Source organism: Peromyscus eremicus, chromosome 12 (assembly GCF_949786415.1).
Source record: "Peromyscus eremicus chromosome 12, PerEre_H2_v1, whole genome shotgun sequence".
Classification (NCBI taxonomy): domain Eukaryota; kingdom Metazoa; phylum Chordata; class Mammalia; order Rodentia; family Cricetidae; genus Peromyscus; species Peromyscus eremicus.
The window spans coordinates 78,506,685-78,529,349 of record NC_081428.1 but is presented as its reverse complement, the minus strand read 5'-3'; the positions used below and the strand labels follow the sequence as shown (position 1 = coordinate 78,529,349).

Genomic DNA, 22,665 nt, shown 5'->3' with positions numbered 1-22,665 from the left:
TCTCTAGCTGCCCGTGCGCCCCCGGCCACCCCCCCTCTGCTTTTTTAAAGATTTATTTATTTATTACAGTATACAGTGTTCTGCCTGCATGTACACCTGCACACCAGAAAAGGGCACCAGATCTCACTATAGATGGTTGTGAGTCACTATGTGGTTGCTGGGAATTGAACTCAGGACCTCTGGAAGAGCAGCGGGTGCTCTTAACCTCTGAGCCATCTCTCCAGTCCCCAGTCTTTTTTTTTAAAGCAAGAAACAGTGCATATAATCAAGAGACACCCAGGAGACTAGCTTCTTAGCTCCTAAAGCACTTGCAAAATAAACCCTTGGTGGGCTGGGGGAGCAGCTAGGGACGGGGGGTGGGGGGGGTGGAGCAGCTAGGGAGGGGGGAGGGCAGCTAAGGAGGCACAGCTGGAGATAACGGAAATGGACAGTGCTTGCTGGCCAGGTGTGCCTGTTGAATTCCTTTCCTTGGCCCTTTATTAATCTCTCTACTACAGTTTGTCTTTGCCTTTTTATTTATTTATTTTTTTTCATCAAAACATGAAAAGTATGGAATATAGACCAGACCTGTACTGCTCAGCAGTGTCCAACTCAAGCGTAATCCTGGACAATTCACTAATCTACAAAATACCAGGACACAGAAAACGAAAACACACTCTTGACTTGATGCACGTAAGATTCAAATAGTCAGTCTGAGGTTAAACATAACCATTTGTCTCTCTTCTACATCAGAGTGTTGATGTTCTCATTAAACATTTCTGTATGATCAGGTTTAAAATGTCAACAGCAACCATCCAGACATAGCAGCTCATCAGAAAGATTGTCTCCTGTTTCCCTAACCTTCATAACTATGAAGTCAATTCTGTGACATGACTCCAGACACTAGGCTGTGAGGACATCTAGGTCCATATTCATTGTAAACTCCTAGTGGGGTGACATAGTTGGTAGAACCCCAGTGTGGAAGCCTGCATCAGTCCACCAAGCAGATTGCACAGCACTACCTGTGTGTGACAACTTGCACATCAGTTGTTTCAGATCCAAGCTGTTGCTGCTCAGTCCCTCAACCTCTGCCTTGCATCTGCAGTTCCCTTCAAATCCCTATGTAGGCAACATTAAAGTCCCAGAACATGGCTCAGGGCAATAGTCTTATAGAGAGGACATCTGACCCCAGCAGGCAGTTCTAAATTATTTCATCTATGACATCAAGATAGGCTGTGTAAAATAAAACTCGGGATGAAAAAAGATTTCACAGGGCTGGAGACATGACTCAGTGGTCAAGAACCATGTACAGTTTACAGTAGCCATATTGGATAACTCACGGCCACCTGTACCTCCAGCTCCAGGGAACCTAATGCCCTGTTCTGACTTCCATGGGCGCGCGCACGCACGCGCGCACACACACACACACACACACACACACACACACACACGAACATACCTACACACAGACACACACACGTATACATAAAGATACTTTTTTTTCTTTTTAAGTTTCAGGTCCCAAGAATCTCTTTCAATGAATGTTAGTGGAAAGATTCTTTTTATTATTTTTTAAACATGTGTCTGTGTGTGAACACATGTGGAGCTCAGAGGACAACCCTCAGGAGTGAGCTGGTTTTCTTCTGCCGTGTGGTTTCTAGAGATTGAACACAGGTCATGAGGCTTAGAAGATGGATGGATACCTTTCCCAAGATTTTCTTTTCTTTTCTTTTTTTGGGGTGTTTGTTTGTTTGTTTCAAGACAGGGTTTCTCTGTGTAGCTTTGTGCCTTTCCTGGAACTCACTCTGTAGCCCAGGCTGGCCTCGAACTCACAGAGATCCACCTGCCTCTGCCTCCCAAGCGCTGGGATTAAAGGCGTGCGCCCCACCACCGCCCGGCCCTTTCCTTTTTTCTTCTAAATAAGGTTGACTCCAGTGTGCATCACACTCGTTCAGTTCTTTCACCAGGCTGGGCAGTAGGTGGAGACTTTCTGACTGCCTTTGGCATGCAGTTTTCCACAGGGCTCCCATTTCCCGGTCACTCTGTAGTTGTTGAATAGAATATGGAATCTTGTCCTTTGGTTACAGTGTGCTTCTCTGGAATGATGTAGATGGCTCCTTCTCCACACTCTAGTACAGTACCCATCCAAGGCCCTTCTTGTTCTTGTCTTGAGATCTAGAATGCAGCTAAAATAAGAACGTCCTTGTAAGCGTGGAGAACATGAAGGGACTCAGCTGTTAGTTCAGCAGTATATCCTTTTTCCTGGCGTCATCAGAGGAGCTTTAACAAACAAGGAAATGATCTTCAGTTCTGCCTGAGTGTTTAAGGATCACACACCCCTCTCCATCAGACCCGAATCTTGAGCTGTAACATGGCAGAACGGCCACTTCATTGCATGTAGGTTTTTTAAATCGCTTCATCACCACCCTCCTTTGAGTTTTGATCACCAACTCTTGCTGCCTCCTCAGCAGCAACACAGAAGAGACTGGGTTGTGGCTGTTCCCAGCTCTCCTGGTGTGTGTCCTGGGCCTGCTGCCACCATCTGCTGTGCTGGTTTAGGCCACAGCTTGGGAGCTCTGTGACCATCTACAGCCAGGCCGCCCTCTGGGTGGGGACCTGGGAAGCTGAATCTCCAGCAGGAGGGCAGGCAGCAGGCCGGGTCAGCAGCTGACACTCCCACTACCCAGGCAGGCAGGCAGGCAGACAGGCTCGCTCTGTGTCAGCATTTATATTCACGTGTACAGTGTACAGGGAAGCAGTCCCATACCGTTCTTTAAATCTGTACGTGTTGAAGATAGCCTTGTCTTTTGAGTGTCTGATAGACAAGACCTTAAGGGACCATCTGCACTGGGAGGGGAAAGCAGGGGTAACCTTGGGTAACTTATTAGATATAATTTCAAACTTAGGGAAAAATTGCAAGGACATACCTGTGTTTATCTTACCAGTTCAATATCTGTCCACAGTCAGAGATGCTATGGACTCAGAGAAATAGTGTCTTTACTAAGAACAAATACACACTCTTGTATAAAACAGTCTATTTTCAGCTTCAGAATATTTCGTCTGACAGTACTACCATCAACAGTCCACTGTTCTGGTCTTGTTAGTGGCTCCCGTGACGTCCTGTCCTTTTATAGCTCATTTTCTCCAGTCTGGAGTCCAGTCCAGAACCCACCGCGCCTCTGACTTCCATGTCTCCTGGTCCCATTTGTGTCCTTGAGTTTGAGTCAGTTCTTGTCCTTCTTAGGTCGGGCAGAAGAGCCTGCTGGGGCTGTTTGCTTTGCTTTTGCGTCTGTGCCTTGCACTTCTAGGATTCCTGCTTGGTCTTCCATTTCTTGAATAAATCCTCCTTCTGTGGTGGTTTGAATAAGAATGGCCCCCATAGGCTCATATATTTGAATACTTAGTACCAGGGAGGGGCACCTTTTGAAAAAATTAGAAGAAGGAGGAGGTATGGCCTTGTTGGAAGAGGAAGCATGTCTCTAGGAATGGGCTTTGAGGTTTCAGAAGCCTAAGCCAGGCCCTCTCTCTGTTTCTGTCACTCTTGTGTGTGTCTCTCTCTGCCTGTGGATCAGGATGTAGCTCTCAGCTACTGCTCCAGCTCCATCTGGGCCACCATGCTTTCTGCCATGATGACAGACTAGCCTCTGAAACTGTAAACAAACCCCCAGTTAAAAGCTGTCTGTCAGAAGAGCTGCCTTGGCCATGGAGTCTCTTCCCAGCAGTAGTGAGTACCATCTGACCCTGTGTGTTGCCTGACTTAGTCATCAGAACCTTTACTGTATGGGCCGTTGACATCCATGGTCTCTATGGGGAGGTTCTTTGATCTGGGTCATATCTGGTCTGCTTTTGCTGATCATTCGCTTGAGGGCATGGTGCTTTTTCTGTATTTTTCATGAAAAAACATTTTTGTGTATGACAGTAGACATAGGTGCTTGCAGCTTGGTCTGTTGTGCGGGGATCCTCCATCTTAATATGCCGGTCTTCCTGTTCTAACTATCTGCTCCATCCTTTGTATTTAGTCTGCCTTTGAGCTGCCTCAGAGACTGCCTGACCGGATTTCCCAGTGGTTGTCAACTGTGACCGGCTCAGGGCTGGTGACAGGGCTGGTATTCTGATTCTGCATCTGCCCTCGGCCCTGAGTCGCTACTCTTCCACTCTCCAGGGGGTTAGTTCCAGCATGGCATCTCTAGGGTGCTCTGAAGGTTCCGAGAACATGATTGACAAGGGTAGACTACTTAACTAGTTGGGTGGGGAGCACTTGGTCTATTTATTTATTTGTTTTTGAGCCTAAGTTGGAAATACAGTTAGACTGTATAGTTGGCTGTGTTAGTCAGGGTTCCTTAAAAGAACAGAACTGGTAGAACGAACACATGCATAAAAGGGCATTTATTAGACTGGCTTACAGGGTACTGGCTGAATAGTACACCAGTGGCTGTCTAACACTGGGAAGGCCAAGAATCCCCTAGTTGTTGAGTCCACAGGGCTGGATTCTCAGCAGTCCCAACCTGGCACTGGAGTCCTGGAAGGTTCCTGGAGAGCTGCTGTGTTGGAATCCTGAAGGAGTAGATTCAAATAATGGCGAAGGAACACCTCCACAGCAGGGTAGATGAATTCACTGAGAGAGTAAGGACAAGCAGGGAAAGCATTCCCTTCTTCCATGTCCTTTTATGTGGGCTGCCACCAGAAGGGGTGGCCCAGGTTTAGGGTGGGTCTTCCTGCTTCAAATAATTGATAGTCAGATTGACAAACAAAATTAGCCATCACATTGGCAATCATTGACTAGTTCCCAGTTACCCTGTCTGGTTACTGCAGAGGTGGCCAAGCCTATGGCCTGTGTTGATGCTTAACCATTTTGGGATACTTCATGGTATCCTGTAGTTCTCTCAGGGGTCCTGTTTCCTTTCCTTATTCTTTCCTTATTGTTATAGCAAAGAATGTTCTCCGTCTTTCTTCCCCTGAACATTGGTGGCCATGTGGGTGATCCCAGTCCTGAGGAGAGCTGTAAGATTTCTAGTCTCTTTCTAGATACCCCCATGCCATTTGGAGAGTGGAACAAGCTTCCTTTTCCAGTTCCCTTACCTCGTACCCATCCCCTCCCCATGTATCTGTCACATCTGCTTACTAGCTTAAGGGGCTGGTTGTAGCTTTTTCCCTAATCTAGTCTCTCAGGTCACTTCTGTGGCCTGGCTTACTACAGACGTTCTCAGTTTCAGGGAACCATCTTACCAAGCAGTACCTAGAGACTTATTATAAACACATTACAGCTTTTAAGTGTATCCATAACATCTGCATTTTAGCTTTTAGAAAATCTCGTAAATGAAGTAGGCACCTTAAAAGACAATACTTCTACAGGGACCTTTGTCCTAAAATCTGCCATTCCTGTTCTGAGTTAGGGGGCTCCATTTGTCTGGGCCAGCTGTGCTTTGCCCAGCTGGGGTGTGCTGACTGCTTCAGATCCAGAGCATGCCATACAGGAGGACTTGCAGAAAAGATCTGACCAGCTCCTCGGTTGCCCTATGCTCTCCAGACGTGCAAGTAGTGGTGGGAAATCAGGGCTTGCTTAGTGCTGCCAGTAACACAGAGATCTGTGCACATGCCCTTGCAGGTCAGACGTGTGTTGATATCAAAGACAATGTCGTGGATGAAGGGTTCTACTTCACTCCCAAGGGAGATGACCCATGCTTGAGCTGTACCTGCCATCGAGGGGAGCCTGAGATGTGCGTCGCTGCCCTGTGTGAGCGGCCCCAGGGATGTCAGCAGTACCGCAAGGACCCTAAGGAGTGCTGCAAGTTCATGTGTCTGGACCCAGGTAAGACAGCCACCCTTAGCCAAAAGCACTGGCGAGGACTCTCAGAGCTCGTAGGTGACACAGCGGGGTGGCAGCGTGTGCTCACATAGCTGGCTCGGGCTCCGGTGGGCATCTCTGAAAGCCCCTGCTAATCACCCCATCACATTGTCTGCTGCTCACTCTAGAGTAGTCTTTACCAACCAACTGGGCAGCTTCAGACCTGTCTTCCACTTCTTTTTTTTTTTTTTTTTTTTTTTAATTATTTTTTTAAGGATTTATTTATTTATTATGTATACAATGTTCTGCCTGCATGTATGCCTGCAGGCCAGAAGAGGGCGCCAGATCTCATTACAGATGGTTGTGAGCCACCATGTGGTTGCTGGGAATTGAACTCAGGACCTCCGGAAGAACAGCCAGTGCTTTTAACCGCTGAGCCATCTCTCCAGCCCTGTCTTCCACTTCTTAAGAATAAGACCTAAACTTGAAATTTACATGTGCATTTTGAGTTCTTCTCCTTGTATTAGGTGGGATGTGGAAGGTAGTGAAATAAATAGTTCTTGCTTATAGTCATGGGTGTTTTAAGGATAAAGCCCTCAGTGTTAGGATAAACTCTTCACCACTGGGTGGTGCTCTAAAGTATACACTGTGTAGTCAGGTTTCAGGATAACTGTCCTCCTTCCAGTTGCAGCAAAAGAACATCCATGGGGCCCGGATAGTCTCAATGATAGAGCCCTTATCTAGAACATCCGTGATACTTGGATATTCTCAATGATAGAGCCCCTATCTAGAGTATCCATGGGGCCTGGATAGTCTCAATGATAGAGCTCTTATCTAGAACATCCATGGGGCTTGGATATTCTCAGTGAAAGAGCACTTATCTGGAGCATCCATGGGGCTTGAATAGTCTCAATGATAGAACACTTATCTAGAGTATCCATGGGGCTTGGATAGTCTCAATGATAGAGCACTTATCTAGCATGTGCAAAGCCCTGAGTTCTAAATCCACTCCTGGGGGAAAACTCAGCAGGTTTGAGTCCTGCTCAGGCACATTAGCACCCATGGACACCCTGCATGGTGTCCTCTGTTGTACGTCAGAGCCACTGACATCTCAGCATGAACTTGGGCCTCAGGAGGAGTATGAATTTCTGTTCGTGGGTGCCATAGTGTGAAAGTGATATGTGTAGGCCCTGCAGAATAGCAGTGTGGGCAGGCACGAAGATTGTGCTTCATTGTCCAGGAGCTTTGTGGAAGGGAGGCTAGAGCTGGAGCATGAGGCCACAACTGTCCCCTGAGCAGAGTGCCATCATCATCCTTCCATAAGGGCTGCTAAGTGGGAGCGTGGCACTGTCCTTTAGAGGCTGTGTCTGAGGTGTTCTGCACATGTACCATCAGACATGCAGTTGACTGCAGCAGGTAAGTGCAGAGGCTGTGCTTTTGGCAAAACCCACCGGATGCAGAGAACTTGGCATCAGGGAGGTTGACAATTGGACCTCTTCCTTCCCACAGAATAGACAGTTTTCTCATTGTGTGGATGCATCCATCCAGGGTCAGTGGAAACACAAATACCAATAAGGTATTTGCAGCATTTCCTGTGCCCCTGGCCACATTGCTGTAAGCAGCTTAATTAACTAGTTATTTATGGGAGTCAGACTTGGAACTTTCACAAGCTGTATCATCTGAGTTCATGGTTCCACTTGCTAGGAATCTTCCCTGCTACTCTGTCTGGGCTCTGTAGAAATGACCAGACTGTACAAGATGGCCCATCTGTGATATAATTCGCCTATTAGACTTGCTCAGCCATTGAGGACTTCTCAGCAGAGCAGGACCCTTAGTGCGCCAGGCGGGCCCAGGGCTTCTGCAGGCCACTTTTCCTGCACAGCGGGAGGAGCTCTCCGGGACTTGGTCTGCTGTGCCTGTTCCGTCGAGGCCTTGGCTGGGGATCACTCTCTCACACAAGGACCAGCCCTGCTCCAGAAGCAGAGGCAGCAGGAGCGGGTCTCCGCAGTTGCCTTCAGTTTTCCCTCAGCAGTGCAGCGGTGACCACTCTCTGTTGAGCATTTATTCAAGGCCAGACTCACTGCCGAGAGAACGGGGAGAACATGAGAATGTCGCTCTTTGCAAATGATGTAATTACAAAGAAAGTCCTGGAAGATCTGTAGGAAAGTTACTAGAACTACTAAGTTTAGCAAGGTCTTCAGATAGAAGATCGATGTACAGAAATCTGTTGTATTTATGTATGCTATCTATAACAGTTAAAAACTGAAAATTCAAAGAAAGTGCCACCTAAAATAGCACCTCAAAATAAGAACTACCTAACTGTGACCTCTGAGCATCGTATGTACTGCCAGCATAAAAGACTGCGGTAAAAACGAAATCAAAGACGGAAATAAAAAGAAAGAGGCATGGTTGTGGATTAGAAGGCTCGCTCGGTGTCACTAGTAGCTGATTTTCCCCAAATTAACTGTAGATGTTGGTATAAGCCCAACCAAACACCCAGCTGATGTTCCTAAGCTGATTTGAAAGCTTACTTGGAATGGCAAAAGAGCTAGAATATTCCAGTTTTTACAAAGTAAGAGTGTGTGTGGTACCTGACTTACAACTTAGACTGCAGCAGGCGTATTCATCCAAACTAAGGAATCAAAATCGGTGAGACGTTCGACAAGCAAGGAAGAGGAATTTGATAAAGACAGCGCAATCTTTGAACAAATGCACAGGGATAGCCAGCTATCCCTAAAAACCACACTGCTACTGCACTCAAGAGTAAGTCAAAAATCTTATAAACTAGACTCAAATGTTAAACTGAAATTTCTGTAAGAAAATATAAGGGTAAATCACCATGGGATAGGCAAAAATTTAAATACAAGCATGACCCTAAAAAAGATTGGTAAAACTTTCAACCTCCTCCTTGAAAAACAGAGAAATGAAAAGACAAACAGGCCACTTACCAAGAAAGAGTATTTCTAAAACATGTCAGACAGAATTCTTATGTTCAGAATATTTATATATTCTTTATAGAACTCTGGGGCTGGGAACATAACAGTTCATACCGTGTTTGCCTAACGTGCGTGAGCCCCACCCAGGACTGCAGGGTAGAGCGTGGCAGTCAGGGGAGCAGTCACCCAGGACTGCGGGGTAGAGCATGGCAGTGCAGGGGAGCAGTCACCCAGGACTGCGGGGTAGAGCGTGGCAGTGCAGGGGAGCAGTCACCCAGGACTGCGGGTAGAGCGTGGCAGTCAGGCTGTAGGCAGGGGAGCAGTCACCCAGGACTGCGGGGTAGAGCGTGGCAGTGCAGGGGAGCAGTCACCCAGGACTGCGGGGTAGAGCGTGGCAGTCAGGCTGTAGGCAGGGGAGCAGAAGTTCAGGGCCATCCTTGGCTACAGAACACATTTGAGGACAGTTTGAGATACATGAGATTTTGTCTCAAAAAAGACAAACCTCCAAAAGCTCAATAATAAGAAAACACAACTGTATTAAAAATCATTTAAATTGTAGTTCACCAAAGAAGATACATAACCATACTGTGAAGGACCTGGGAAAATGTTGAGTATCAGTCATGTGGAATCGTAATCTTCACGGACCAGAAGAGAGTTAAACTTGATAGCGCACCGACTGGCATGGAGTGGCTAGCGTACCTCGTGTGCCCTCCAGGACCTTCACCCACCATCTGGTTCTAGTACAGCTCTCTGCTCTGTGCCTGACTGTAGGTGGCTTGGCCCTAGATGTGTCCTCTGGTCCCCACAGTGGAGGGACAGTCCTTGAGCTTATTTTTAGAACTGATTAGGAATTAGTCATTTGAAAGGGGCTGTTCCCCAGGCACTCACCTGGGAACTTAGTGCTGGCCTCCAGGGAACAGACCTGTCACCATCCCACAGACAGGGATCCCAGAGGGTCATCAGAGGCATCCAAACAAGCAGCTAGTTGACTGGGTGGATCTTTCCCACATATCCACGCCACAGTTGAAAGCATCCCTCCCTGGTCATAGGAGAAGAGGGTAGATCAGCCAGGCTCTCTGTCCTGTCTAGATCAATCTGTGGGACCATCAGAAAACACTATTTCCAGTGCTCTTAGGAACTTAGACACCACTCGGTAACAAAATTACAGTTAGGAAGTAATTTTATGGTAGGGTCAGCACAACAAGAGAAACTGTATTAAAAGGTCATGGCATTAGGAAGGTTGAGAACCACTGGTCTAGACCAAGCTGGCTGGCAGGATTTGTTAGGGCTCTGCAGCCTGGCTGTTCATGTGTGAGTTGTGGAGTATTTTTCTAGGCTAGTCTTTGGGGACCTGCCTTCCAAAACTGTTGTAGAGGTGGGTAGTGGGCAATTCTAGATTCAGTAAGTCACTGCATCTGCAGGGCCCTCAAGCTTCCAGGAGGGACCACATCCTAACCCGTCGGCCCAACACTTTGTGTCTAGGTTGAGAGCACATTAGAAGCACCAGTCACACAGTGTAGGTGCTTGGCGATAGAAGCCACCTACCTGGTATACCTGGTAGAACACATACCAGGTGCCGGCCATGTCCACCTTTGTGTGTTGGCGTACTGGACCAAGGTTGAGTGCTGAGGGCTTCCTGGGTGCCTGGTAATCAGTGCCTTGGCCTACACTCACTCAATGCCACTGTCCCCTCCCTGTAGAATGGAAGGGCTGAGGAGGGCTCTGGGCGTTGGACCAGTTGTTTCTTGGTCTCCAGTGCAGCGGGAGGGGAGTTTAGCATCCTCTTTCCCCAGAATTCATCCAGAAAGAGGGAGCTGGTGCTGCCCCGGCCCTCCTGCACCTGCTGAGTGTGTACAGTGTAGCTGGGGCTTCTTAAAGAAAGCCTGCTTTGGGTGTGTGCAGCAAAGGCTGCCCTGAGATCCAGAGTGCTGCATTGCATGGTGTGCAGGGAGACCCCCGCCGTGGCTGGAGGACTCCCAGCTGCAGTGGAAAGCAGTTTGTGAGCAGCATCCAAGTTAGTTCTCCTTTGTGGCCTTGGCCCTGGCAGCTGTTGGAAGGTGCAGTCCTCCAGTGAGCTCAGGCTTACCTGACCTGTGTTGTCTTTGTATCGCTGGTGCACACACGACCTTGGGGATGTCACACAGCCGGCTCTCCAGGCCCACGGTCCTGGAGCAGAAGTCTCGGCTCCCTTGCTTGTGGCAGCTGCAGCCGTTTCACACGGTGGCCAGAGCGAAAGGGCCAGGCCCTACAGCCGCCGCCGTGTCTCAGAGCGGAGAGGTGGCGTCCGTCCGTCCGTGCAGCGCCTTTGGGAACTTCTGAGCTGTGTTCTTTCTTGCTTCTTCAGTGTCGTCACAGTATATTCTCAATTTTGAGCAGTTTTCTTTGACTCTGTTCTAAAAAATTGCAAAGACAGTGTAAACAGCTGTTGGGGTAGGGCTCAACCAGCCCCAGGCCTCGGCCATGCCCGCCTGCTCTGCCCCACTCCTAGCCCTGTAAGCGCCTCTTCTCAGAGCGGCTGCCTTCCTCCTCCTCCTCCTCCTCACAGATGGCAGCAGCCTGTTTGACTCCATGGCTAGTGGGATGCGCCTGGTCGTCAGCTGCATCTCCTCCTTCCTCATCCTCTCGCTGCTGCTTTTCATGGTCCATCGGCTGCGTCAGCGGCGCCGGGAGCGCATCGAGTCCCTGATTGGAGCAAACTGTGAGTACCCTCCAAGGGCCACAATAGGGACCCGTGCCCCCCCCCCCAAGGTAGAATCTGGTAAGGTAGGAGAGAAGGGTGTCCCTCTGCAGCTACATACCTGCTTGCTTTGGAGAGCCAGAGAGACAGGACACCTGAGGAGGTATTCAAGGGAGGCCTTCTGCCCTCTCTGCTCTCTATCAGGAGCAGCATTCCTAAACATTCAACACTTCCTCATGATGCGCTGTGAGTACAGGCCACCTGCAGCAGAGGCCCAGGTATCTGGAGCCCCAGCAGGCAGCTGACATCATGTCTTGCCAGAGTTCCCCTTCTGGCCGGAAGGGCCCTCCTTAACAACAGAAGGCTTAGGAGCAAGTTGCCAACAGCTACAAGGGATCCCACCTGCTCTGTAGGGATCCCGAGTACTTCCCAGGGCAGGGTTGAAGCTCGCTGACTAGGACCCTGATTTTTCAGCAGTTGGCAGCAGTGTCCTCCTAATCTGCCTTTATGCTCATTTCCGTTTCTACAGTAGACAGACAGACAGAAGTGAGCTGGAACTGGAGCTGCAGTAATGCCAACGGGTTGCTCCTGTAGCCACGTGACAGGGTAGGAGTAGGTTGCACATAGGTGAGGCGAGAACACCCTGGTTGGAGAAACCCAGGGATGGGAGGTTCTGGCCAACTCTGAGTCTCATGTGACCTGTTGGATGTGACTGGCAAGTGGGTTGATGGTTACAGGAATGTGACTCTGGGGTGGCAGGGTCAGCCTTGGGAAGGAGGCTCAGGAGCCAGCAGCCTACCTCTAAAATCACATGGCTTCCCTCTTGTTTCTCTGTTTTGATGGCTCAGTGCACCATTTCAACCTTGGCCGGAGGATCCCTGGCTTTGACTATGGCCCGGATGGGTTTGGCACAGGCCTTACCCCACTACATCTTTCCGACGACGGCGAAGGTGGGACTTTCCATTTCCACGACCCTCCACCTCCTTATACAGCTTACAAGTACCCAGACATGGACCAGCCGGATGATCCACCACCGCCCTATGAGGCTTCCATCAACCCGGACAGTGTCTTCTACGACCTCGCAGGTGCCTGTTCACCCTAGGGAGAGGGACCATGGAGTTGTCAAGCAATAAGGAATGCCCGGGTGGGACCATAGGGTTGCCTGGAATCTGGGGACCCTCCTTTCCTTCTGGCTGACTTCTCAGTCAGTATTTTAGGGCCATCCTCAAAATTGCCCCCACAGAAGGCACTTGGCCCTGGCCTCCTTCAGGTTGTTGAGAGTTCCGGGGACCCTCGGGCAGCATCCTTCTCTTCCTCTATGAACACCTACTAGTGGCTGGGCAGCCCTCAGGGCCTCTCAGTCCATCTCTGTGAGGCAGTGGGAATCATAAGGACAGGTCTGGTCCTAACCCAGCTCTGGAGCTTGTTCTGAACCATAAAGACACCCCTGCAACAGTTCCTTGTGTTGTGTTGAAAAGTTGCTTGTTTCCCACCTGACCCTGAGTCGTTCCTCCTAGACTACATAGCTCAGTGCACCATTTGCATCCCTGCCCCTTGCCTGCCCAGGAGTCCTGTCCTGTTTGCTGTGCGGCCTGCGCTCTGCAGTGGAGTCTCTTTACCACTGCTGTGGTCTAGGGCTATGAGAATTTGGTTCCTACCTTCAGAGACTGTCATCAAAGACGGGCCACAGTCAGAGCTGGGCATAGCTCGGTTGACAGAACATCTGCCCAGCTTGCTAGAGGCCCTGCAGAAGGGTGGAGACAAGATACCTTCCCCAAGACTGCACTAGACAAATGCAGATCTCCACTCTCCAGCCTCAGGCTGCCGGCAGGAGTGGAATGGAGACAGCCAGCCAAGGCTCTGGTCACCAGCATTCAGAAACAGCCCAGAGTGCTGAGCAGGCTGGTAGATTTAGGGAACGCCTTTGTGCTGACAGTGACGGTTCTCCAGGCTGCCTGCTCCACTCAGCCCCTTGGCTGTAGCTGCATAGTGCTGCTGCAGCCTGGAGGTTCTGTCCAGAAGCTCCTGGTGTGTCCCTGCAGAGTCCGGGGCTTCCCTCCGGTCACTGCATCTCACCTACCACAAACAGTGGTGGCAAGATGATCTTGTGTCTGCCAGAACATTAGACTAGGAGCTCCTAGGTCCTGTCTACCACTCAGCAGTCAGGAAGGGAATCCTCAGTCGGACCAGGCCCTTACTGACTTCTGATGTCCTTCTGGTCTCCTGCAGATGACGATGCCTTTGAACCCGTGGAGGCCAGCCTGCCAACCCCAAGGGACAGTGGCATTGAAGGTGCATTGCCCAGGCACTTGGATCATCCGCTGCCTCCTGCAGAGACCTCCTTAGCAGATCTGGAAGATTCCACAGACAGTAGCAGTGCCCTGCTGGTACCTTCTGATCCTGCCCAGAGCGGGAGCACCCCAGCTCCAGAAGCACCACCAGGTGGTGGGCGCCACCCCCGTGGCTCCCTCAATACTGTGGTTTAGGTGGCTCAGCTCATGGCCCCAGTGGGCTAGGAGTATCTGTTTCCTGTTCAGAAGACACCTATCCCAGTGGGAGACTTGCAGGGGTCCTGTCGTGGCCTGGGCCTCCTCCACTGCTACATCCCACCAGCAGCGGCTGTGTACATAGGAACTGAAGCCAGGCACCCTGACAGGAGCACGTGCCTGTGCCGTCTTTATCGGAGGGCTTCTCAGACGTGGAAAGCTTCGGGTCAGTCTCATTTTTAAATGGCAGAATGGCACAGGTGTTCAAACCACACATTTCCAAGAGAGCAGAGGCAGTGGGCTGCACTCACACCGCTACATCTTTGGATGGGCTTGCTTACTGCACACTCTCGCCTACAGAAGCCAGTCATCAACCAGTGACCACACCAGTGTAGACAGCAGGGCATCTGGGGACTGCTTCCGGGGAAGGCATGTGCAGCTGCTGCACTGGCGCTCTGGGCATCCTGTCCGGGCCCAAGCGCAGGTATCGAGGTGCCAGTCCTGGGGAGAAAATTGAACTTGCCGCCCCGTTTCTAGCTCTGCTTTGAGGCCAGCACCGTGGCAGCGCTCTCCATGGCATAGCTCTGCATGGCTCCCCAGGAGTAGGCTCTAGACCCCTGTGGAGGGCTGGGCATGCTGCCTTTTCTCTGCCACACTCTGGATCCCTGTGCTCTGCCTGCTGGTGGACGACCTTTGGGTCTGGCCAGCCCCTTCACCTTGTCTGTGCCATAAAGGGTTGGTGGATGGGAAGAATTGACTCCAATAGACATTCTGTGTTGAGTCATCTGAGTCCACGTCACCTGTGACCACTGCTGGAGCCCAGCGTCTGCTGGCCACACACATGCCTCCCAGCCACTCCACAGCACTGGGCCCCTGGGGCTTTTTGCCCAAAGGACCCTGCTGCCAACTCCACACAGTGGTCTTGTCTCCCGACACAGGCCTTTAGCATTTCTAAGGTTTGGAGATTAAGCAAGGTTCTGTGCAGTTTTTAGCACATGTGTATCTTTTCTATGTTGGATGTCAGGATCTTTCTGTATCTATGTGTGTCCTCATATGGCCAAATGTTTGCAGGTGATGATGGTCCACGGGAGCTCAGGACGGCCCTGTTACCCCACATGAGCCATTTGCCCTTGGGCTACTCTTATACCGTTGTGTCTGAGCTGCTTCCTAGGCCGTGGTCCAGCTAAGAACATGAGCGGGAGAAGTGACTAAGACCTCCAGCTCTTTGGTGCTTGATCAGACCTGCACAGTTCTAGGCACATTTTTACACTGCTTGGAAACCTATGTTTCCCCTTCCCATATGGAGCATCTTTAGGCTGGATCCCCAGGGCTGACTGGAGGTATGAGATTTGTCCCTAGATAGTCTGTCTCAAGCTGAGCCCACAGGCTAGCTGCTGCAGACATCTGCCAAAGGGCTTTCGCCTCCTCCACCCATGACGAGAAGAGCAGGAAGTTCATCATACCTCCAGCAAGTACTGAGTGCTGGGCACAGGCAGCCCCGCTCCAGAGCAACAGTGGGGATTGCCTTGTGCCAGACCATCCAGAAGAGTCCTGAGGACCACACAGCAGTGCCTCAGAAGGCCATATGTACAGACTGAAATTCTCTGGGGACCAAGTGACTGATGGGGTTGGCCAGGGCCTGAGTCTAGGAGGCAGAGGTGAAGAGGGTGGCCTGAGGGGGACCATGGTGCTGCTGAGGTGGACCTGACAGGCTGTCCGGGGCTGTCCAGCAGGCACTCGGGGTACATGTGGCCTGTATTGGGGGCTGTTCAGACTGTTGCTGTTGTAGTTCCAAGTAGTGAAGTCTGCCACCCTCTCCAGGCCTTAGGTGAGTAATCGCAGGTCCAGGATTTGCTAAGGTTTGTGTTTCCTTGCCCATCCCACAAGGCCCCAGAGGGACAAGCCAAGCTGCCGGGAGTCCCCTTTCCCAGGACTGCCTTGCCACTCTTCTGAGAGGCTGGGTGCCCTCTGACCTGCCTTGAAGTGGAATTTGATACTGTACATTGTCTCAATGCCTGTTTTTACATACTCCTTTCACTAAAGGTTTTAGTTTGGGTGTATTTTTGGTCGGGTTGGCATTAATCCTTTCTTAAGATGCTGTGAGAACCATTTCATCCAATGCCAAATAAACTTGTGTTATGGAAAAGGCATGGTCAGTCCTTGCTGCGGCCCAGCCTTATAGCCAGGGCTCTCCTCAGGTTTCAGCCCTTGTAGGCATCCAGCTGGCTTCTGTGCAGGGTACATGGCAGGCCACCCTGTGCTCCCTCTGAAGTGTTGCTAGAGTGACAGGCAGGCTGCTGTATCCTCTAGTTACTGGTGACCAGTGTGAGATAGGCCGAGCAGGGAAGGGCATGCAGCTTAGTTAGTCTCTAGCCATTCAGGTCGAGTAAGCAGCCCCTTCCAACAGAGCAGCTCTAGGTTCTCAGAGGGTGGGTGGGGCTGGCTACCTACACCAGGGTGGGCTGGACCATGCCTCCCTACAGAGGCTGGAGAAGTTTGGGTCCTCTGGGAAGATTCTCATCTATAAAATTATTGGGTGAGCCGGGCAGTGGTGGCACACACCTCTAATCCCAGCACTCAGGAAGCAGAGGCAGGTGGATCTCTGTGAGTTCGAGGCCAGCCTGGTCTACAGAGTGAGTTCCAGGAAAGGCTCCAAAGCTACACAGAGAAACCCTGTCTCGGGGAAAAAAAAAAAAAAAAATTGGGTGGTCTTGTCTTTCCAGAAGTCCCAAGGTGCTACAGACTAGCAGGGCCTGTTGACTTGGGCTGGACTCCCTCCTGAAAGGGGGGGGGGGTGTGCACTGGGGTGAGGAGCAGAGGAAACGTGGCAGCCTCCAGATGCTGTGTTCACTGCCATTGCTTCTGTGGGACAACGGGGTTCTTGGTAGTAATTTCTGGAAGGAATCCTTAAGCTTACCTTCCTTTTAAAACATTTTATTAATTTTGTTGTTTTTTTAGACTATGCATAGTGTTACCTGTCCTGGAACTCAGTATTGTAGACCAGGCTGACCTCAAACTCAGAGATCTACCTTCCTCTGCCTCCTGAGTGCTGAGATTAAAGGTGTGCACTACCATGCCTAGCACAGTATTTTAATTTTTATAGTTTGTGTGTGTGTGTGTGTGTGTGTGTGTGTGTGTGTGTGTGAGAGAGAGAGAGAGAGAGAGAGAGGAGAGAGAGAGGAGAGAGAGGGGAGAGAATATGTTTATGTGCACCACATGCATGCAGGAGCCCTCGGTGGTCAGAACTCGGGAACGAGCTAGCTGGGAAGGGTGGTGACAGAACAGGCTGTCACAGGCTGACAGGTCAGGGTCAGGAAAGAACTGCCGAGGCCTTTGAGAGGGATCGGGAGCTCGGATCCCTCAACACATCTGAAGCGGGGGTCTCTGGGTCACCATTTCCTCCTGGGAAGAATGTTCCTCCAGCAATTGCTGAGGGTAAATCCAGGGACACATGCTAAGCAAGTGCTTTTCCACAGTGCTCCCTTGGGCTATGGCAAAGAGATGCTGAGTACTGGAATGCCCCAAGGGACAGGCTTCCAGCCCACTCCCTGGTAGTCATGGTTAGGCCAGATCTACTCACACCTACAGACATGGTGTCCAAGTGCAGAACGGTCAAGTGATCATTTGACACACAGGGAAGCCAAAGAGAGATAGACACTTCATTCTGACTGCCTGGGACTTGGGCAAAGGGGCTTGAGCTAATGCAATGTCCCCACCACAGAAGGGCTGCAGCTTCTTCCAAGACCTGTTAGTACGGTAGTCCTCAGCCAGGTGCATCTGTAGGAAGGCAGCTGTGGACCTGGACTTGGGATGGGTTGGAGTCTCAAGTTTGTAGCAAGGCAAGAAACATCCACACCTCCCCTCCTCAGCCTCCTAAGTCTTGGTCACTAGGATCCCAAGTACACTCAGCACTTGAACTAATTTCTTTGTTGGTGGCTTTGGCATGTCCCCCCAGGTCCCTGTCCCCCATTTCCTCTGCTGTGAGAATAATCGGGCACCCTTCAGAATTAATGCTAACCATTATGCTGGCTGCAGCAGCCCTGGACCAGCTCCAGCCCACCTCTTCCTAATGGCCCTACCTGAGCCCCACCCACTCTGGCCCTCTGTGGCCCCGCCCCAGCATGTCCACAGGATACTTATCCACACCTCTTGTTCACCAGCCAATGAATGAGTAGCCCTCCGAGTAGCCTGGCCACACGTTTCTTATCCAGTTTGCAGTTCTCCAGAGTCACAACCACTGCTGCATCATGTGGGCCCTGGGCTTTCTGCTCCACTTCCTCGCCATGCAACCAGTGGCACAGGTGGACTCCACGGGTAAGCACCAAGGCTCTGCCTGTGTGATCTTAGATCTACCCGACACCGCTTACCCACTAGTGGTGGGGCAAGTTTGGGAGGAGATGCAGGGACAGAAACAACCTCTCCTGGCTAGCCTGGCCCCGTTCCTGGACTGAGGCCAGGATGAAACTTTAAAGGGCATATGGTGGTTCTCAGCTCAGTCCCTGCCTCCTGTCTGTAGGTACCTGGTGCTACGACTCCCAAGACCCAAAGTGCGGTGAGGACAGTTGTAACAGGCTATGTGGATCTGTCTGGTCTCGGCCAGCTCCTGTGCTCCAAAGGACTGGGCACCAGGCAGCAGGCATGCTGTGATCACGTGTGTCTGCTGTCATCCATGGTCAGGGTCTGTGAGCCTATGGGTGTGGCCAGGGGTGGTCCCCAGCATGAGTATGCAGCCATGTCTCAGATCCATCTACCCTGTCTATGGGGCAGTCTGTCTGCAGACTTGGTGGCTAAGTCAGACGGGTCTAGAGAGCAATTGTGACCAGGTATGGTGGGAGGATGGAGGGGAGCCAGTCCTCAGCCAGCAATGTTTGGGTTATGGGATCTACCCTCAGTGCACTCCCAGACAGCCTCCTTGACCCTGCTGCAGACTCCAGCCCTTGTTTCCTCAGGCCCCACCCACTGGAAGGAGCTAGCACCTGCTTGTGGGGGCCCAGCCCAATCCCCTATCAACATCGACCTTGGTTTGGCCCAGCGGGACTACACTCTCGAGCCCTTCATCTTTCAAGGCTATGATACAGCACCTCTAGACCCTTGGACCCTGGAGAACAATGGCCATACAGGTCAGCATCATAAGGGCAAGACCAATACACAGAGGCAAGAAGTCCACACAGCTGACAGGAAGCTCATCCGTACACAGGGATCAGGACACACAAAGCTGAGGAAGCAACTTCCCCAAAGAGCTCACTGCTCCCACCCCACCCACACATACACAAATGGACTAAGAAACTATGAGAATGGGACACAACAGGAATCCAAACCCTCGGGAACCAAGCAGAGGAGGCTCTACACACATTGTAGTTGACAGGAACCTCCCTATAAATGAAATTAGCCATGCCGGAGGCCAATCAGTGCACACCTAGATGTCAAGATGCTGGAGAGAAATCAAGGCTCTCCGCCGCACTGCTGGGGCCAGTTTGATTCCCACAGCAGGGGAGTGTGCTGGGGGGTGAGGGGGTGCGGGCAATGGGCTCTCATGTGCTCCCCCATCTTCAGTGCTATTACAAGTAAGTTCCGGTCAGCAGAGCTGCCCAGTGATCCGAGGGGCTGGGCTGCCATCGCCAGGGTACCGGCTACTGCAGCTGCACTTCCACTGGGGCAGCCCAGGGCACCAAGGCTCAGAGCACAGCCTGGACGAGAAGCATGGCTCTATGGAGGTGGGTTCAGGGTGGACCAGAGAAGACGGGCCGAGGGAGCAGAGGGCAGCTGGACACCATCTGTGTACTCTATTCCCTAGATGCACATGGTCCACGTGAACACCAAGTACCGGGACCTGAGGGAGGCACAAAGCCACCCGGATGGGCTTGCCGTGCTGGCTGTACTGCTGGTGGTGAGGAAGGGGCTGTGTGACTCCATGCATGTTTCCCGAATGAGGCTCTTGGAGTTGTGTGGAGAGCAGGGGTCTGTTTGGAGTCTGTGGGGATCATGGGGCTTCGGGGAGTTTCAGGAGGTGGGGGAGCCCATGGAAAGGAGTGTTGGTGGACATCGTGGGGGGTGACCTTCCTCACTCCACCCACCCCCAGATCTCCCAGACCTTCCACCTGGGCCCTTCCCACTGGTGCCCCAGCTATCCTGTCTCACCTTGGGAAACAAACGCACACACAACCTCAAAGCCTCTCTCACTGGAATTCTCTCCAGGAGGAGGACAGGGACAATACCAATTTCTCTGCCATTGTGTCTGGCCTAAAAAACTTATCTTCACCTGGTAAGGAGCTGCGGGGTCCCATCTAGGCTGGTTGGTATGTGGGTAGGGAGCAAGAGCAGGGGAGGTGAGTTCCAGCTTCTCTCCCACCGTCCAGGGGTCTCTGTGAACCTGACGTCCACCTTTCCACTGGCCTCCCTGCTGCCAAGTGCTGCGGGGCTCTTACGCTTCTACCGATACTCCGGGTCTCTAACCACGCCGGGCTGCGAGCCGGCCGTGCTCTGGACAGTCTTTGAAAACACCGTACCCATTGGGCGCGCGCAGGTGGGAGCCACTATCCGTACCCAATGCCTGGCTCCTTCCACAGCCTCGGTTGCCACCCCTGCCTCCTCTGCCTGCCCCGTCGCGTCTTGACCCATCTTTGCCCGTCCTCAGGTAGCACAGTTCCAGACCATACCCCAGACTGGGCCACCGGGCTTGCACTCCAGACCGCTCGTGGATAATCTCCGCCCTCAGCAACCTCTTGGAGGGCGCAGGGTATCAGCCTCTCCTGGAGCATCCCTCCGGTCATCAGTTTCTCCCCTGCCCTGTTTGCACCTGGCTCTTTTGGGCTTGGGAGTCGGCCTGAGGCTGTGGCAGGGCCTCTAGACCCACGGGTGACTCCTGTTTCCACAATAAATGATGCAGACGGACCTTGGCCTAATGTGGCTGGGAAGAGGTGTGTGCCTCGTGGTCAAGGGGATAGTGGCGAGAGAAGCCTGCCCCAACCTCAGTTCAGCCTCTGTTCCTGTCCACACAACCGAGAGGCTCCTGAGTGACCGCCTTCTTGTCCACCTCAGTCGTAGAAACTTCTTTCAAAACCGAGACCCACTTAGATGCCCAACTCTGATACCCACCCACAACATGTTATTTTGAACCTCCGGTCAAAGGGAAGGGGGGAATCAGTGCATCTCAGAAATGCCACCCATACCAGAAATCACATTTTATTTTAAAAACAAGCTGGGTAACCAATGAAGGGGGCTACTGTGCCACATTAAAACGATGACCCTGGTGGTGATCCCAAGCCAGTCCTTAAGAAAAAGCAGCTCCAGCAGAAGGCACTGAGTTGGTTGGTTTGGGTGACAGACAGCAAGTGCTCTGCCTGGTGGCACTCTGGGGAATTATTACCCTGAGGAGTATTTTCTAGAGAGAAGCTGGTGTTGACGACTGTTGGGAGGGCTAAGTGAAGGGCTGTGTCCTTATAACTGTCCAGGGCTGAGTCCAAGGGATACTGGCAACGTGACACTACCGTGGAGGTGGCTAGCAAACTGATGTCCTGTTCATGCACTGTCTCAGCTCCCTACGTCCCTAAAGTCTGTTACACAGTGCAGAGTTGACACTATCCTAGTGCATGGAGGTCTTGTCTGCCCCCTAGGACTTTAAAGAAAAAGAAAGTGCAACCATTTGCCTCCGGGCTGCAGATCCCTCGGTTCTGCCAGCTCCTCCATGGCGGTAACACTCTGGTCCAGATTCTCCCCCAACTTCAAGGCCAAAAGCGGCTCTACAGCGAGCGCAGCCTCAGTCCCGGGTGGCGATCACCCATAGCGCAAAGCCATCTACGCAGCCTCTGCCGCCCACCCTTTAAATAATGTAGCATCATTGGCGGCATCTGGGGAGTCTGTAGGAGGACCGTACATCAGCCAATTTGCCCCCTTCTGGGGACACCGGAGCCCCTCAATCTCCTCCGCCTTGCGCAGCTGCTGGAGGCACTGGGGTTTTCTTGTAGTTTTTCCGGGCAGCGGCTCGGTTCGCCAGGCCGTCCGCGGGAGCATCCGGACCGTTCTCCGCGGCCCTGGAGGCCGAAACCAACGCGTTCACCGTGCCGAGCGCCCGCAGCAGGGCGGGACCGCGGGGCTCACGGCGGGCGGGTGGCGGTGGCGGCGGCGGCGGCGGTGGCAGCAAGGCGCGCAGGGCGTCCAGCTCGGTCCGCAGCTCCGCGCGCAGCGCCTCGAGCCCCGCGCCCAGCTCGGCACGCACGGCCGCCAGCCCCTCCTGCAGCCGCCGCTCGCTCACCTCCAGGACGCCCGCGGGGTAGGTGGCGCCGCCGCGCGGCTCTCCGCACACCGAGCACACCGAGCCGCCGCTGCGAGCGTCGCTCCTCTCGCTGGTCCCCGCCGCCCCGGCTCGCGCGCCCGCGCGTTCCACCACCCGCATCAGCCGCGGCGCCTCGGCCCGCCCCGCCGCCTCGGCCCGCAGCTGGCCACGCAGGCGAGCCAGGCGGCCCGGGGCGCGGACATCTTCGGGGACCGGCCCGTTGGGCTGCGAGCCGGGGTCCAGCCGGCGGCTCACGCCTCGCCTCAGCGCCTCTCTAACGCCGTACGCAGTGCGCGCCTGAGTCCACGAACGCCCGGGCTCTGCCGCCATGCGCTGCCACCTGCACCACTCTGTGCCAACCCAGCCGAGAGGGCCTGGGCCCCAGCCTGCAGCCTAGCGACCGCTGGACCCGCGGGAACGCGCTCCTGGGACGTCCGTGGGAACGACCGGGCCTGGGGGAGCCGGTTCCTAAGTGGCTGGGGCTCCGGGGAGGCCGCGGGTTGGGGGAGGGCTGTGCCAGTAGGCAGGGG

At 52.6% G+C, this 22,665-nt stretch overlaps 3 protein-coding genes across 13 annotated transcripts in view; 2 read left to right on the top strand and 1 right to left on the bottom strand.

Moving 5' to 3' along the window:
• Positions 1-16,009, top strand: part of Dgcr2 (DiGeorge syndrome critical region gene 2) — a 73,728-nt gene extending 57,719 nt beyond the window's left edge. For all 11 annotated transcript variants that reach the window (XM_059276888.1, XM_059276886.1, XM_059276883.1 and 8 more), the window contains 4 exons: positions 5,585-5,788; positions 11,246-11,398; positions 12,226-12,462; positions 13,607-16,009. In XM_059276888.1, the coding sequence (XP_059132871.1) occupies positions 5,585-5,788; positions 11,246-11,398; positions 12,226-12,462; positions 13,607-13,863 (851 nt within the window). In that variant the 3' untranslated portion in view covers positions 13,864-16,009. The remainder of the gene's footprint in view (positions 1-5,584; positions 5,789-11,245; positions 11,399-12,225; positions 12,463-13,606) is intronic.
• Positions 16,010-17,972: 1,963 nt separating this feature from the next.
• LOC131922291 (carbonic anhydrase 15-like) lies at positions 17,973-20,710 on the top strand. Its single transcript, XM_059277050.1, has 8 exons — positions 17,973-18,177; positions 18,380-18,415; positions 18,813-18,983; positions 19,417-19,577; positions 19,658-19,750; positions 20,059-20,125; positions 20,220-20,386; positions 20,498-20,710. The coding sequence occupies exons 1-8, from the start codon at positions 18,111-18,113 to the stop codon at positions 20,708-20,710; spliced, it is 975 nt and encodes a 324-aa protein (XP_059133033.1). The 5' UTR covers positions 17,973-18,110.
• Positions 20,711-21,775: 1,065 nt separating this feature from the next.
• Positions 21,776-22,465, bottom strand: LOC131922290 (protein FAM246C). The gene has a single exon (XM_059277049.1). It carries the CDS (start codon positions 22,463-22,465, stop codon positions 21,776-21,778), a length of 690 nt encoding a protein of 229 aa, XP_059133032.1.
• Positions 22,466-22,665: the final 200 nt, after the last annotated feature.